The 17,396-nt window shown below is 38.0% G+C and overlaps 1 protein-coding gene across 15 annotated transcripts in view; it reads right to left on the reverse strand.

The window, feature by feature from the left end:
• Window positions 1-17,396, reverse strand: part of CSPP1 (centrosome and spindle pole associated protein 1) — a 281,804-nt gene that overhangs the window by 79,793 nt on the left and 184,615 nt on the right. For 12 of the 15 annotated variants that reach the window (XM_047725298.1, XM_047725303.1, XM_047725299.1 and 9 more), the window contains 2 exons: window positions 15,158-15,256; window positions 13,732-13,799 (listed from right to left, as the gene is read on the reverse strand). The exons of the other annotated variants lie outside the window; for them this stretch is intronic. In XM_047725298.1, the coding sequence (XP_047581254.1) occupies window positions 13,732-13,799; window positions 15,158-15,256 (167 nt within the window). The remainder of the gene's footprint in view (window positions 1-13,731; window positions 13,800-15,157; window positions 15,257-17,396) is intronic. 15 annotated transcript variants of the gene reach the window in all.

Here is a 17,396-nt window from a genome sequence, read left to right on the forward strand (position 1 = left end):
TGATCTCTCTCTCTTTTGTCAAATAAATATATAAAATCTTTAAAAAAAAAAAAAAAGAAAGAAAGAAAAGGAAATAAAAAAGAAAAGGAAAGAAAAGAAAAGAAAAGAAAAGAAAAAGAATACTCTAAGGGAGGCTGCATGGCTCAGTCAGTTAAGCATCTGACCCTTGATTTCACCTCAGTTCATGACCTCAGGGTCATGGGATCCCACCCTGCATGGGGCCCCACACTGAGCATAGAGCCTGCTTGGGATTCTCTCTCCCTCTCCCTCTGCCCCTCCCCACCTCTCACATGCACACTTGGTCTCTGAAAAAAATTTTTTAAGAAGAATAATAATCCCCATCCCCATTTTTCTAATAATTGGGATGATATCATCACTAATAACTCCTACAAGCCCCTTAAATTTGCTAAGTGTGTCCAAACTGAACATCTCAAAAGCAATTGCTCCTCTTTGTTTTCTGGTAACAGCAAGAATATCAACCCTCTAAACCTCATGTAACTTTGAATGCTCATTACTTCTTTATTCACTTCATGTGTGGGTCCTATTATTCTCACCACCTTTAACCCTGGATAGGACCTGTCTACATTTCACCTGAATTGCAGCAATAACCTCCTGATTAGTCTCCCCATTCGCCCTCTCTCCGCTCATGCTTTAGTGATTACTGTGATTTTTTTAGACCATAGTTGACAATGTTACATTAGTTTCAGGTGTAAACATTGATTCAACAAGTCTTCACATTATGCTATGCTCACCGGGAGTATAGCTATCATCTGTAACCATATAATGCTTTTATATATCATTGATTACATTCCCTATACTGTGTCTTTCATTCCCATGACATTCATTCCGTACCTGAAAGTCTGTATCTGACACTCCCCTTCATCCCACTCTGCTCCCCTCTGGCAATCATCACTTTGTTCTCTATATTTTAGGTTTGATTTCACATTTTTGCTTATTCATTTTGTTTTTTTAGATCCCACATATGAATGAAATCAGGAGAGTTGTCTTTCTCTGACTAATCTCACTTAGCCATGATAACAACTCACTCTATCCAGGTTGTTGCAAGTGGCACAATCTCATCCTTTTTGTGGCTATGTAATAATCCCCTGTCTGCGTATAACACTTCATTATCCATTTGTCAACTGATGGACACTTAGGTTGCTTCCACATCTTGGCTATTGTAAATAACATTGCAATCAAAATAGGGGTACATATATCTTTTTAAATTAGGGTTTTCATTTTCTTGGGGTAAATACCCAATGTGGAATCACTGGATCATACTGCCTTTTTTTTTTTTTTAAGATTTTATTTATTTATTTGACAGAGAGATCACAAGTACACAGAGAGGCAGGCAGAGAGAGGGCGGGGGAGCAGGCTCCCTGCTGAGCAGAGAGAGCCCGATGCGGGGCTCTATCCCAGGACCCTGAGATCATGACCTGAGCCAAAGGAAGAAACTTAACCCTCTGGGCCACCCAGGAGCCCCTAATACTGCATTCTATTTTTAATTTCTTGAGGAAACTCCACACTTTTTTCCCCAGTGTACCAATTTACATTCCCACCAACAGTGTTTGAGAGTTCCTTTTTCTCTATACCCTGACTGACATATTATTTCTTTTCTTTTTTCATTTTAGACATTCTGACAAGTATAAGATGATATCTCATTGTGGTTTTGATTTGTATTTCTCTGATGATTAGTGATACTGGGCATCTAGTGATATTGGGCATCTTTTCAAGTGTCTGTTGGTCACCTGTAGGTCTTCTTTAGAAAAAATATCTAGCCAAGTGCTCTGACCATTTTTAATCAATTTTTTAAAAGATTTTCTTTACTTATTTGACCCAGAGAGAGATAGCAAGAGAGGGAACACAAGCAGGGGGAGTGGGAGAGGGAGAAGCAGGCTTCCTGCTGAGCAGGGATCCTGATGTGGGGCTCAATCCCAGGATCCTGGGATCATGACCTGAGCTGAAGGCAGACCCTTAACAACTGAGCCACCTAGGCACCAATTTTTTTTTTTTTTTTTTTTTGGTGTTGAGTTGTATAGGTTCTTATATATTGTGGATATTAATCACTTATTGGATGTATCATTTGCAAATATCTTCTATTCAGTAGGCTGCTTTTTCAGTTTGTTGATGTTTTCCTTTGCTGTGCAAAAGCTTTTTATTTTGGTGTAGTTCTAATAGTTTATTTTTGCTTCTGTTTCCCTTACAGGAGACATTTCTAGAAAGATGGTGCTATATCTAATGTTGGAGATATTACTGTCTGTGTTCTCTTCTAGGACTTTCATGGTTTCAGGTCTCACACTTAAGTCTTTAATCCATTTTGAGTTTATCTTTGTGTATGGTATAAGAAAGCTGCCCAGTTCCATTCTTCTACATGTAGCTGTCCAGTTTTCGTAGCACCATTTATTAAAGAGATTGAAGAAAGACAGACAGAAAGAAAAAAGAAAGAAAGAAAGAAAGAAGGAAGGAAGGAAGGAAGGAAGGAAAGGGAGGGAAGGAGGGAAGGAAACTGATCTGTCCATTTTTATGCCAGTGCCATAGTGTTTTGATTACTGGAAGCTTTGTAGGACTATCTTGAAATCTGGAATTGTGATACCTCCAGGGTTTTTTTTTTTTTTTCCCTCAAAATTTCTGGGTCTTTTGTAGTTCAATACAAATTTAATATTATTTTTTTCTGGTTTTGTAAAAAATTCTATTGGTATTTTGCTGGAAGTGTAGTGAATCTGTAGATTGCTGTGGGTAGTATGGATGTTTTAATAATACTAATTCTTCTACTGGTGACTGGGTGGTTCAGTCAGCTGAGCATCCAACTCTTGGTTTCAACTCAGGTCATGATCTCTGGGTTGTGGGATCAAGCCCCACATAGAGCTCCACAATCAGCAGAGTCTCCTTGAAATTCTTTTCCTCTTCTCCTTCACCTCTGCCCCTCTGTGTGCCTGCACACTTGCACCTGCTCTCTCTCTTTACACCCCCCATCTAAAAATATATATATAAATAAATCTTTTTTTAAAAATACCAATTTTTAATTCAAGAGCATGGAATATCTTTCCATTTGTTTGTGTCCTCCTCAATTTCTTTCATCAATGTTATTACTGCATATCATAATGACACTCCTAATCTAGATATGCCTCTTCTGGAACACCACACAATCACTGGATATCAAAAATGCAACTCAACCAGCAATTTCTCTACTACCTTATTAGTCTCCCTATCATCAGTGACTATAGAGCATCTAAGTGTGCCCATTAAGCCTAGATGTTAGCAACAGTGAAGCTCCCATAGGAGTAAGATGATTATATTAAGCAAGCTTAATAATGTTTTAAATCAAGGTAGATTGATCCATTCTGCTTCTGATCATTATGGAGTAATAAACACAGAATATAACCTCCTACCATAAAAAGAAAATAATAAAACTAGGCAAAATATGAAATAATTATTTTTCAGACACTAGACAATAGGTAATACAAGACTATAAAAACAGTGAAGGAAAATTAATGAGATGAGCCCTTTAAGCACTGCCACTTCTGCCTGAATACAATTTCCAGACCATGGGTACAGGGAAGGAGAACCAAACAAAGCCAGAAAACTAAGCAAATCAGATAAAGATAAAAATTCAGGAGGCTTGGGGCGCCTGGGTGGCTCAGTGGGTTAAGCCGCTGCCTTCGGCTCAGGTCATGATCTCGGGGTCCTGGGATCGAGCCCCGCGTCGGGCTCTCTGCTCGGCCGGGGGGCCTGCTTCCCTTCCTCTCTCTCTACCTGCCTCTCTGCCTGCTTGTGATCTCTCTCTGTCAAATAAATAAATAAAATCTAAAAAAAAAAAATTCAGGAGGCTAAAATGTCTGGAAGTTGGGTGCCTGGATTGCTCAGTCGTTAAGCATCTTCTGCCTTAGGCTCAGGTCATGATCCCAGGGTCCTGGGATACGCCCCGCATCAGGCTCCTTGCTCAGTGGGAAGCCTGCTTCTCCCTCTCCCACTTGCCCTGGCTGTGTTCCCTCTCTCACTGTGTCTCTCTCTGTCAAACAAATAAAATCTTTTTAAAAATAAAATAAAATAAAAAATAAAATGTCTGGAAGTGTAGGGCAAAGCTTCAAAAAGAAGCAAAAGAGCTTCAGGGGCACCTAGGTGGCTCAGTCGGTTAAGTATCTGAATCTTGATCTCAGGGTTATGAGTCCATGCCCCACAATCAGCTCTACTCGGGGCATGGAGCTTACTTTAAAAAAAAAAAGACTTTACTATGCACCGTCTATAAATGCACAGGATAAAACTCCAATAGGCTGGACAAAAAACTATGAAGGACACAAACTGAAAAATTCTTGGACATCCCCAAAGTAGAAATTCCAGCTTTAGCCAGGAAATGAGTTCTCAGTGGTCTCCTATTCAAGGAAGAGCCCCCAGAAAGGTCATTTGATAGTAATAGGACCAAACTGCCCCTATGAAGAAGGCTACTTTACAATGTCCCAAAGAAAATTTTAAAAAAAGACCTCAAAAAGGTTAGTTCTTCAGTATCAGAAAAATGTGACTGTGGTAGACAAAATTCTGACAGATCCCATATTCCCTGCCTTCTGGTACTGATTCCCTGTATAAACCTCTCCCCTAGGCAGGACCTATGACTTGCTTCCAGCCAACAGAATATGACAAGGTGAAAGGACCTTGCTAATGTGATTAGGGTACCAATTCCAGGTCAAATTTCAAGTCTGAATTAATCAAAAAGGAGATTATCTTGGGTGAGCCTGATATAATCAGGTAAAAGCCCTCCCTGAGTTTAGAGAATCTCCTTGCTGGCATAATAAAGTGAGCAGCCATGGTAAGAAAGCCCATGTGACAAGAAATTATGGATGCCCTCTGAGAATTATGGGCAGTCTCCAATAACATCCAGTAAGAAACCAGGGCCCTTAGTAATACAGCCACTAGTAAATGAATTCTGCCAACAATGTGAATATGCTTAGAAGTAGATTCTCCCCTATTCAAGATTCAGATGAAGAAAACAGCCTGACTGACACAGTGATTATGACAGCCTTCAGAGACCTGAGCAGAGAACCTGCCTAAACTCCTGACCCACAGACACTGTAAGACAATGTGAGATGTTCTGAGCCATAAAATTTGTGCTCATCTTTGAATCAGCAATAGAAAACTAATATAATGACCAATAACCATTAGAAATGTTAGCCAATAGAAAAAAACACATGAACAACAGACGATGGAACAACAAAGATATTCAATTAGCTATGAGAGCTATGCCCAAGTATTAAATAAAAATAGGAACACAGGGACAACTGGCTGGCTCAGTAGGTAGAGCCTGTGATTCTTGATCTTGGGGCCAGATTTCAAGCTTCACGTTGGGCATGGAGTTCACTTAAACAAACAAACAACAACGAAAAGTTGTGTTCCCTCTCTTGCTGTGTCTCTATCAAATAAATAAATAAAAGCTTTAAAAACATATTTTTAAAAAAGGGGCACCTGGGTGGCTCAGTGTTAAGTGTCTACCTTCAGCTCAGGTCATGATGTCAGGGTCCTGGAATCAAGCCCTGCATCCGGCTCCCTGCTAAGTGGGAAGCCTGCATCTCCCTCTCCCACTCCTCTGCTGTGTTCCCTCCTCTCTTACTGTGTCTCTCTCTGTTGAATAAATAAATAAAATCTTTTAAAATTATATTTTATAAAAATTAACTGGGTTTAATAAAATTTAAAAATATGTATTTCTAAAGATTTATTTACTTGAGAGAGAGAGAGAGAGAAAATGCGTGCAGGGGGAGGGGCTGAGGGAGAGAAAATCCACAAGCAGGCTCCCCAGCTGAGCTTGGAGCCTGACGCAGGGCTTGATCCCAGCACTCTGAGATCATGACCTGAACCAAAAGCAAGAGCTGGCCATTTAACCAACTGAGCCACCCAGGTGTACCACCCATTTTTTTTTAAAGATTCATTAAAATATATATATATATATATATATATATTTAAAAATCGGACCATAATGAGGAAGGAATAGAAGTTGTTATTTAAAAAAAAAGGGGGGAGTTCTGCTTCTACTTAGCAGAAAGCTATAAGAGAACACTGCTCAAACCCTACAATGGGGAAAAAGCACATCATCCATAAAACCGTAACTTTTAAAAAGCCCATCAGAGAGCTGAGGTTATAAGCAACGAAGTGAAGTGAATTCCAAAGGGTATAATAAAAACCAAAGAGAGATGGGATAATCCAACAAATTTTTTACCTTTCCTAGAGTATGGAGAAGTAGGCAGCTGCCTTAAAAGGAGGTAGGAATAGCTGAAATGTTAATGAATTCTTAAAGGCTTTCTGTGGGCTAGAGTAAAAACATAGATTCTCTGGAAAAGCCAGACACAAGAGGCATCTGCACTCACTTCTCCACCTCCACCAGATGTTTCTGAGAGAGACTGGAGACAGGACAACATGAGACACAAGAAAGAGACCATTCTGAGGCCAAATAACACTGCATGCTTTCCCAATCCTTCTTTCATAAAAAGCAATAGCCGTATTCTACTGGTTGGTTGAACAGCAGAAAACCTGCAGGACCCAGCATTCTGCACTTATATAAAGTGAGGTTCTATTACTGTTAGGAGGAAGGGTCTTCTCACCCAAGACCCTCCACAAACATAAAGGAAGAGTTTGGGTACCACTCTGGGAAGCATCAGGAACACTGAGACTCACTTCTGAGAACCAGATGCACAGAATCAGCCTTGCACCAAAGAAAAGGCAACAGCAATCACTCTGTCAGAGTCAGGCAGGTTCTGCTGAAAATTAATTAAAGTGCAGGCACACTAAGAAAATTCCTCCAGCACTCCAGGTACCACACTAAGGCAGAGAATTTAAAACATTTCTAAACAAGTGGTAGAAGAAGAGTTGAAAATCGTTACATATGCACAAGACACGAACATCACTATCAACCAATTGATGTACTTGACATATAAAACCCACTACACTCAACAACCATATAATGCGCATTCTTTCAACTACAAACTAAAAATTCACCAAGATAAACTATATTCTAAGCCATTAAAAACATTTTTTAAATTCAAATTTGAAATAAATGAAATTATACCAACTTTTTTCAGATCATAAGGGAATTAAACAAGCAGTCAATAATAAAAAGACAGGAGGAAAACTCCCAAATATTTGAAAATTTAAAAGCTATACCTCTAAATAATCCATGAATCTTTTATAACCCATAATATATTGTTATTTTTGCTTTAAGTAGTCATTGTTTTAATTTTTAAAATAAAGCACAAGACTCCAAATTAGATCCTTGGAGCAAAATTATAGGAAGACAAATTTCAATTCAATTGAAATGAGAATTTTATAACAATCCCATTATGCTACCTCTGGAGTTCCCTATGGTTCCATACATATATAGGCTGGGCGGGGGGGAACTCATGAGATAAATCACTGGATTAAATGATTTTAAATGGTTTGTCCTAAGCATTAGAGTCTATTGTCTCAACAAATATTCATGCATAAATTTCAGGATTACAGTAATGGTAAATTTATGCCATTCTATGTTAAAATTTCAGGGCAGAGTAATCCGTTTATTGATAAAATTATTTGCCAGTGGGCTCTGAACAAAGAAAGCCATTTCTCTAATTTTTCATGTTTAACAAAATACATCATAAGAATGAAGCCTTTACTCTCACCTACTGATAGGTTACACTGGTAAATTCTCACTTTAAAGACACTACATTAGAAAAAAAACTCTGGGGGTGCCTGGGTGACTCAGTTGAGCAGCTGACTCTTAATTTTGCCTCAGGTCATGATCATGGGGTCCTGGGATCAAACCCCACATCAGGCTCTGATTGTGTTCTCTCACTCTCAAATAAATAGATCTTAAAAAAAAAAAAAAAGGATAAAATTCTAGTTGCTATGCCCTATTTTCTCACAATAGCCATTTCAAGAAAACAAAAATCTGAGAATATCATGCAATAAAATGTCTCTAATCCTAGATTTAAATTACTGACTACTTTCAAGTTGAATGAATCTAAACTTATCCAATTTCCTCACATACTTCCCTTGAAACCAAATTTCAGGTCATTTTTTCTAATAGTTTTTACACAGAAAACAGACTACTTTTCTATTTTAAAGTTATACATAGGAAATAAGTAAGGCCCTCTCTTCACACTGTTTCTGAAATTATGACAAGTAGCAAATCAACATTCTTATATTAACCAGTGACCTTCATTTCTGATAAAATAAACAGAAAATCTGTATTATGATCATGGTTTGAACAAAACACCTTCTCAAACTACTGGGAAAGAATATAGGAAAAGGATGTTTATCAAGGGATAAAAAGGTTTAGTTCAGGGAAACTAAACTTAAAGTGTAAGGCAGTTCTATACTAGCTAAAGAAGAAAAGAAGAAGAATGAAGAAAAAAAACTATTGCATATAAAAGAGAATATAAGAAATAGCCACACTACAATGAAGTTACTGAAATTAATATTTCATTTATCTTCTATGGAAAGCTCATCATTAAATAAAGTTATTTCACTTTAAAATTATACAAGGAGCTATACAATACACATTAACTATTTAGCATATAGAGTCTACCATAAAGTAAGCACTAGATAAGAGTTTTCTATTATTAATAAAAATAGTTTTAATGACAATACTGACATCTTACTAAAGACCCTATCTAGAGAGGGAGGAGCAAGATGGTGGAGAAGTAGGAGATCGAAATTTTGTAGGGTCCCAGGAATTCAGCTAGATAGTTATCAAACCATTTTGAACACCAATAAACTCAACAGGAGATAGAAGAAAAGAATAGCAGCACTTCTACGAACAGAAAAGCTACCATTTTCTGGAAAGTAGGACATGCGGAGAAGTGAATCCAAGGCAATATACGGAAGATAGGGAAGACAGACCCCAGAAGGGAGGGGCCAGCTCCAGCAAAAGAGAGAGCAGCAGAGCACAAAATCAGAACTTTTAGAAGTCAGCTCCACTGAGGGACATTGCTCCAGAGGCTAAGTGGGGGTGTGGGGGGAGCCTTCACTACAATAGTGTGGTATCAGGTCCCTCGAAGTCACAAAAAGACCAGGGGTGCCTGTGTGTAGCAGAGCCCCGGGGTACTGGAGCAGGGAAGCCAGCTACAGAGATGGAACCAAGGACTGGTCTCTCAGCTAGGGGTTACCTTAAAAAATTATCCCCAGCAGAGTCGAGCCACTGCTCTTCAAGCAGGGAACCCACAAGGTGGCAGAATCAGGGAGATCACCCTCCCCCTTCCACCACCAGGAGGAACGGTGCATGAGCACACTACAGGAATCTGCTGGGTTTGGAGACTCCGAATGGGGCCATGTGCCAGAGACAGAAATGCACTATAACAGGCTGGGTGAGCATGAAGCACAGCCAGAGACTGGGGAGACAGGAGTGACTGACTGCTTTTCTCTGAGGGCGCACTGGGCAGCTGGGCCCCAAGCACTCAGCTCCTCTGGGTCGGATATTAGGAGGCCACCACTTTCATTCTCTTCTGCCATGCTGAATGGAAAGCATTCAGGGAAAAAAAGCTACAGAGAGCAAACCCAAGCAGATTACTTAGCCAGGCCCCTCCCAAAGGCAGTGGAATTCTGCCTCGGCAAAGACATTTGAGAATCACAATAGGCCCCTTCCCCAGAAGATCAGCAAGAACATCCAGCCAAGACCAAGTTCACCAATCGTGAGAACTGAAACTCCAGAGTGAGGGGAATGCATCATAAAGATTTCATGGCTGTTTTCCCCATGATTCTTCAGTCTTTCAAAGTTAAAATTTGTTAGATTTCATTGTTATTCTATTTTTTTAACTTCTCCTCTTTCTTATTTTAATCTATTTTATCCTACCAATACCTTTTTAAAAATCATTTTTAATTTTCACTGCTATAGTCATATTCTATCCCTTCATTGCATTTAACCTTATTTGTTGTATACATATAAGTTTTTCTTTATTTAAAATTCTGGGATACAGTTTCTTCTAACAGATTAAAATATACCCTAAATCTAGCATATGGCTTTGTTCTAGTCTCCAGCCTGATCGCATTCTTTCCTTTTTTTTTCCCCTTTCCTTTTTCAACCAACTTCTTATCAATTCCTTTTTTAAAATATTTTTTAATTTTCATCTTCAGTCATATTTCATTCCTACAACATGTTTACCCTTATTTTTGTATATATATATATATATAAGTTCTTCTTCCTTAAAATTGTGGGAGGCATTTTTTTCTAAGAGACCAAAATACACCCAAAATCAAGTGTGTGGCTCTTGTTCTATTCACCAGCCTAATTATATCTGTGTGTGTGTATGTGTATATATATATGTATATGTATATGTATATGTATATAGATATGTATTTTTTTTTCTCCCCTCCTTTTTCTCCCCTCAGTTTCAGGTCCCTTCTGATTTGGTTAGCATATATTTTTCTGGGGTCATTGCTACCCTTTTAGCCCAGGGCCAGATGGCTTCCCAGGGGAATTCTACCAAACATTTAAAGAAAAATTAATACCTATTCTCCTGAAACTGTTCCAGAAAAAGAGAAATGGAAAGAAAATTTCCAAACTCATTTTATGAGGGCATCATTACTTTGATCCCAAAACCAGACAAAGACCCCATCAAAAGGAGAATTACAAACCAATATCCCTGATGAACATGGATGCAAAAATTCTCACCAAAATCCTGGCCAATAGGATCCAACAGTACATTAAAAGGATTATTCACTACGACTAAGTGGGAATTATTCCTGGGCTACAATGTTGGTTCAACATCCACAAATCAATCAATGTGATATAATACATTAATAAAAGAAAGAATAAGAACCATATGATACTTTCTTTTTTTTTTTTTTAAAGATTTTATTTATTTATTTGACAGACAGAGATCACAAGTAGGCAGAGAGGCAGACAGAGAGAGAGAGGAGGAAGCAGGCTCCCTGCTGAGCAGAGAACCCGATGCAGGGCTCAATCCCAGGACCCTGGGATCATGACCTGAGCCAAAAGCAGAGGCTTTAACCCACTGAGCCACCTAGGCGCCCCGATACTTTCAATAGATGCTGAAAATGCATGTGACAAAGTACAGCATCCTTTCCTGATCAAAACTCTTCACAATGTAGGGATAGAGTGTACATCCCTCAATATCATAAAAGTAATCTATGAAACACCCACAGCAAATATCATTTTCAAAGGGAAGAACTGAGAGCTTTTCCCCTAAGGTCAGGAACATGGCAGAGTTGTCCATTATCACCACTGCTATTCAACATAGTACTAGAAGACCTAGCCTCAGCAATAGGACAAGAAAAAGAAATTAAAGGCATCCAAAGCGGCAAAGAAGAAGTCAAACTCTCACTCTTTGCAGATGATATGATACTTTATGTAGAAAACATAAAAGACTTCACTCCAAAACTGCTAGAACTCATACAGGAATTCAATAAAGTGTCAGGATATGAAATCAATGCATGGAAATCAGTTGCAGTTCTATACACCAAAAATAAAACAGAAGAAAGAGAAATTAAGGAGTTGATCTCATTTACATTGCATACAAAACCATAGATACCTAGGAATAAACCTAACCAAAGAGCAAAGACTCTGTACTCTGAAAATTATAAAGTACTCATAAAAGAAATTGAGGAAGACACAAAGAAATGGAAAAATATTGGGGCGCCTGGGTGGCTCAGTGGGTTAAAGCCTCTGCCTTCAACTACGGTCATGATCCCAGAGTCCTGTTATCGAGCCCCACATCAGGCTCTATGCTCAGCAGGGAGCCTGCTTCCTCCCCTATCTCTCTCTGCCTGCCTCTCTGCCTACTGTGATCTCTGTCAAATAAATAAAATCTTTAAAAAAAAAAAAAAGCCTCTGCCTTTGGCTCAGGTCAGGATCTCAGGGTCCTGGGATCGAACCCCGCATCAGGCTCTCTGCTCGGCAAGGAGCCTGCTTCCTCCTCTCTCTCTGCCTGCCTCTCTGCCTACTTGTGATCTTTGTCTGTCAAATAAATAAAATCTTAAAAAAAAAAAAAAAGAAATGGAAAAATGTTCTATGCTCATGGATTGGAAGAACAATTACTGTGAAAATATCTATGCTACCTAAAGCAATCTACACATTTAATGCAATCCCTACCAAAATACCATCAACTTTTTTCAAAGAGATGGAACAAATAATCCTAAAATTTATATGGAACCAGAAAAGACTCCAAATAGCCAGAGGAATGTTGAAAAAGAAAACCGAAGTTGGCGGCATCACAATTCCAGACTTCAAGCTCTATTACAAAGCTATAATCATCAAGACAGTATGGTACTGGCACAAAAACAGACACACAGATCAAGGGAACAGAAGAGAGAGCCCAGAAATGGACCCTCAACTCTATGGTCAACTAATCTTTGACAAGACAGGAAAGAATGTCCAATGGAAAAAAAAGGGTCTCTTCAACAAATGGTGTTGGGAAAATTGGACAGCCACATACAAAAGAATGAAAATGGACCATTTCCTTACACCACACACAAAAAGAGATTCAAAATGGATGAAAGACCTCAATGTGAGACAGGAATCCATCAAAATCCTTGAGGGAACAGATAGCAACCTCTTCGACTTCAGCCACAGCAACTTCTTCCTAGAAACATGCCAAAAGCAAGGGAAGCAAGGGCAAAAATGAACTACTGGGGCTTCATCAAGATCAAAAGCATCTGCACCACAAAGGAAACAGTTAATAAAACCAAAAGACAACCGAAAGAATGGGAAAAGATATTTTCAAATGATGTATCAGATAAAGGACAGTATCCAAAACCTATAAAGAACTTACAAACTCAGCATCCAAGGAACAAATAATCCAATCAAGAAATGGGCAGAGGACATGAACAGACATTTCTGCAAAGAAGACATCCAAATGGCCAACAGACACATGAGAAAGTGCTCAACATCAGTTGGCACAGGGAAATATAAATCAAAACCACAATGAGATACCATCTCACACAAGTCAGAATGGCTAAAATAAACCAGTCGGGAAACGACAGGTGTTGGCAAGGATGCGGAGAAAGGAGAACCCTCCTTACAATGCAAGCTGGTACAGCCACTCTGGAAAACAGTATGGAGGTTCCTCAAAAAGTTGAAAATAGAGCCACCCTACAACCCAGCAATTGCACTACTGGGCATTTACCCTAAGGATACAAATGTAATGATTGGAAGGGGCACGTGCACCCAAATGTTTATAGCAGCAATGTCCACAATTGCCAAACTATGGAAAGAACCTAGATGTCCATCAACAGATGAATGGATAAAGAAGATGTGGTATATATATACAATGAATACTATGCAGCCATCAAAAAACCCCCAAATTTTGCCATTTGCAATGAAGTGGATGGAACTAGAGGGTATTACGCTAAGTGAAATAAATCAATCAGAGAAAGAAAATTATCGTATGATCTCTCGGATATTAGGAATTTGAGAGGCAGGGTGGGGGTTGGGGGTAGGAGGGAAAAATGAAACAAGATGGCACTGGAGAGGGAGACAAACCCTAAGAGACTCAATCTCAGGAAACAAACTGAGGGTTGCTGGAGGCGGGACAGGAGGGACAGGGTGGCTGGGTGATGGACACTGGGGAGGTATGTGCTATGGTAAGTGCTGTGAATTGTGTAAGACTGACAATTCATAGACCTGTACCCCTGAAAAAATAATACATTATACGTTAATAAATTAAAAAAATACCAAAAAAAAAAAAAAGAAGAAAGAAAAAAGCCTTGTCAAGAACAGTCTGCAAAAGTTTAATCAACTGGATGTTTTGTACATACCAAAGAGCATTCCTGCAAAAGGACTACAGAGCTCTCTGTTAGATTTGGATGGTTCATTGTCTCGAGCACTAAAACAAAAAAGAAAAAGAATTAAGAGGCCAGATGATTTTCAAGTAACAAAAATTTAAAGTAAACTGTAGGTATGAGTTATGGGGCTTTCAAAGTACTATGGACACCATAATAGTCACATATTTTTAAAGTCAGGGTAAAATCACAGCATTTTCTCTCTTTATATAGTAGGACCTTGATATTCACACTCTATAAATATATAACCTTTTTCTTCAGCCTACATCAATGGCTCTATAGATTCCCAATAAAACTTTTTCATAAGAACAGTTAACCCAGTTAGGAAAATGAATATAAATACACATAAATCCTAATAAAAAGAAGAGAAAAGAGATACTTATTCACACACTTGAAAAAGATCATCTCTTAAAAACTCCTTCCTTATAGAAATGAGGAGAAAAAAAAAAGACAACCCCTCAAAGGAAACCTAATCAGACCCAAACAGCAAATTATCTTACTCATTATCTTACTTATAGCACTTCTATAGAATACTTTTTTTCAAAGAAAATAGATACCTTTCCTGACATATGACATTACTATCTTCATTATACACTACAGATTTGGAATCGTTTATACTTATGTACAATATAAGAAAGCCACCAAAATGATAAAAACTATCAACAAAAAGAGAACATGAACATAAAATACATATAATTCGTTTTTTCATCATGACAGAATTATTATGAGCATGAATTTTACAAAGTAAGCATAAAAGTTACCTACTCAATAGGCTGAAAATAAAAAAATTTTTTTTCAAAGGAAAGCTCACATTGCAGTTTATTTCCACTTAAGTTATATCACTCCTGTAACTCCCAATATATTTTATTGATTTTTAATCCATTAAACTACATGCTTATTTCTCCTTTCATTATTTCAAACAAATTTATATATACTTTATAACTATAGGGACTTATTTGGAACACCTTGGCACACTTATAATCAAACACTGCTGTTCAAAAGAATGCTGTAAAGTACTATAAATTCTCATTTAACACCATTCACTTAAATTCTTTTATTTTTCCCTTTAATTACTTTCTTATTAAATAAGGAAAGCTGTTATCATACTATACCATTCTACTTATTCAGTAAGCCAGTTTTTTTGTTTTTTGTTTTTTTTAATTTATTTGACAGAGATCACAAGTAGGCAGAGAGGCAAGCAGAGAGGGGGGCGGAAGCAGGCTCCACACTGAGCAGAGAGCCCGATGCAGGGCTCGATCCCAGGACCCTGAGACCATGACCTGAGCCGAAGGCAGAGGCTTTAACCCACTGAGCCACCCAGGAGTCCCCAGTAAACCAGTTTTAGTGGTTGCCATTTCACAGTGTAAAGACTGAAGGGCAGAATTTATATGACATACTATACCTTTTATTTCCAGCAGATGAAATACGTATGTTTGACTGTTCTGTGACATCACCACCATGCTCCATGGGAGGTACATCCCCTCGTCTGTTCCCGTACATCCTTAAAAACACATTAGCTTATAGAGCTTGCTCCACATACAGTGGACCTTCTTAGATCTCTTTGGTGTTTTTACATTTGATATTGGAAATGTTAAAGTGAACAAAGAGTTATAATGAAGTTTTACCGCAAACACATTTGAAAATTAATTTGAAGGAGATTTAATTCAAGTATGACTTGCTGGTTAATAAGAGAAACAGAGTTTGGATTCAATAGTCTTTAAAACAAAAGGTTATTATAAATTATTCCAATATAACTTCTAGAAAATTTTAATTTCAAAACTCTACATATACTCATTTTATCATTCATTTAATTCAAAGAATTAATTAGTACCTATTACATGTCAAGTACTATTTTTTCTAAGCACTGGGTCCTTGCCCTCATGAGCATTACAGGCAACTTCACAATGAGATCTCTTTTTTAAACAAAATTCATAGATTCTGGAAATTATTTCACTGCATATACAAAGCTTTTTATCTTAAAAATGTAGCAGCTGTCTTACTATTAAATTAAATGTGGCAAGGCACAACATTTGCTAACACTGTAAATCATATGGAAGAATAAATATTAGCAATAGGTGAAGGGAAAACATTATAAACAAATAGTCTGATACATTGGTAAAAAATGGTCACTTTACTCACAAGGTCATGAACAACAAAAAAGAAAGGAATTTTTTTAATCCTTTTCAGAAAATAATCCTTAAAATTTTTTCAATTAATCTTTTTTTTTCCACTTGGCAAACACTGATTTCTTTAGCTTAACTCCTCATACCAGAGAAACCAACATGACTTTTCACACAACATTTATCAGCATCCATGAAAATCAGCATTTCACAAGTCATATTTCTTCACATGGCTGTTAACAAACTATACTTTCTCTCAAAAGGACTATTAGAGAGAAATACGGCTGTTAAAGTATTATCAATATTGTAGGTGAATTTCATTTTCACATTAAGAAAAATGGCAATTTTTAGAAGAAAAACTTTTCATTCTCCACAGAGCTAGCACAGAAGTCTTTCTTCACTTGTGTCCATCACACAAGCCACTGTCAATATTATCTGTGGAGAAAAAACTATCCAGAATTGTGACCTTCAACATATCTGACCTGGAATGACACATAAATAGCTTAAAAAATTTTTTTTTACGATTTTATTGATTTGACAGACAGAGATCACAAGTAGGCAGAGAGGCAGGCAGAGAGAGAGGGCAAAGCAGGCCCCCTGCTGAGCAGAGAGCCAGATGCGGGCCTCGATCCCAGGACCCTAGGATCATGACCTAAGCCAAAGGCAGAGGCTTTACCTCACTGAGCTACCCAGGCACCCCAAATAGCTTCAATTTTTTATCCATATCTAAAACAACAGAACCCTCCACAAGCCTTTCCAAAAAGGAATGTCAACTTATTTCAACTTATCAAAACAGAGCTGGTTTTAGATCTAAAACCTATGTGCCCAAATCTCTGTTTTAAACTGACATATCAGTTTAGCATCTCTCATTCCCTATTTCCACCACTTAAAGAATTGATAAATATAAACTCAAATTCAAATTTGTAATTAATAATGCCAAGCAACCAGATTTAGTTATACTTGTCTATACTCAATATGCATGAGCAGAAAAGAGTTAATAGTGCAGGCCTAAAATTGCCTACCTTAGAAATACCTCTTTGGAAGGCAGGCCCTTGGCTGGCACTGGAAACATAGATTTTGGGGGGAGTCCTACCATTCTCAGGACTAATAAAGCACTAATGTGGCTCACGGTACCTAAACTGTTTATTCAAACAATATAGTTTTTGCTGAACATCTGCTTTCCTTCAAGAAATTCAGAATTTTCATATATCCTTGGTGCCTATGTGACCAGCCCCCAATAAAAAAACTGGGCACTGACTCTCTAATGATCTTTCCTAGTAGACAACATTACACCCATGTTGTCATATTTCAATGCTGGAGGAATTAAGCACGTCCTGTGTGACTCCACTAGGACAGAACTCTTGGAAACTTGTGCCTGCTTGCCTTCAGATTTTGTCCAAGCCCCTTTTCCCTTTGCTGATTTTACTTTATATCCTTTTGCTGTAATAAATCATACCCATGAATATAACTGTATAAGGAAGTCTTGTGAGTACTCCTGATGAATCACTGCACCTGGGGGTG

The sequence above is a fragment of the Lutra lutra genome, chromosome 4, assembly GCF_902655055.1.
Source record: "Lutra lutra chromosome 4, mLutLut1.2, whole genome shotgun sequence".
Lineage (NCBI taxonomy): Eukaryota > Metazoa > Chordata > Mammalia > Carnivora > Mustelidae > Lutra > Lutra lutra.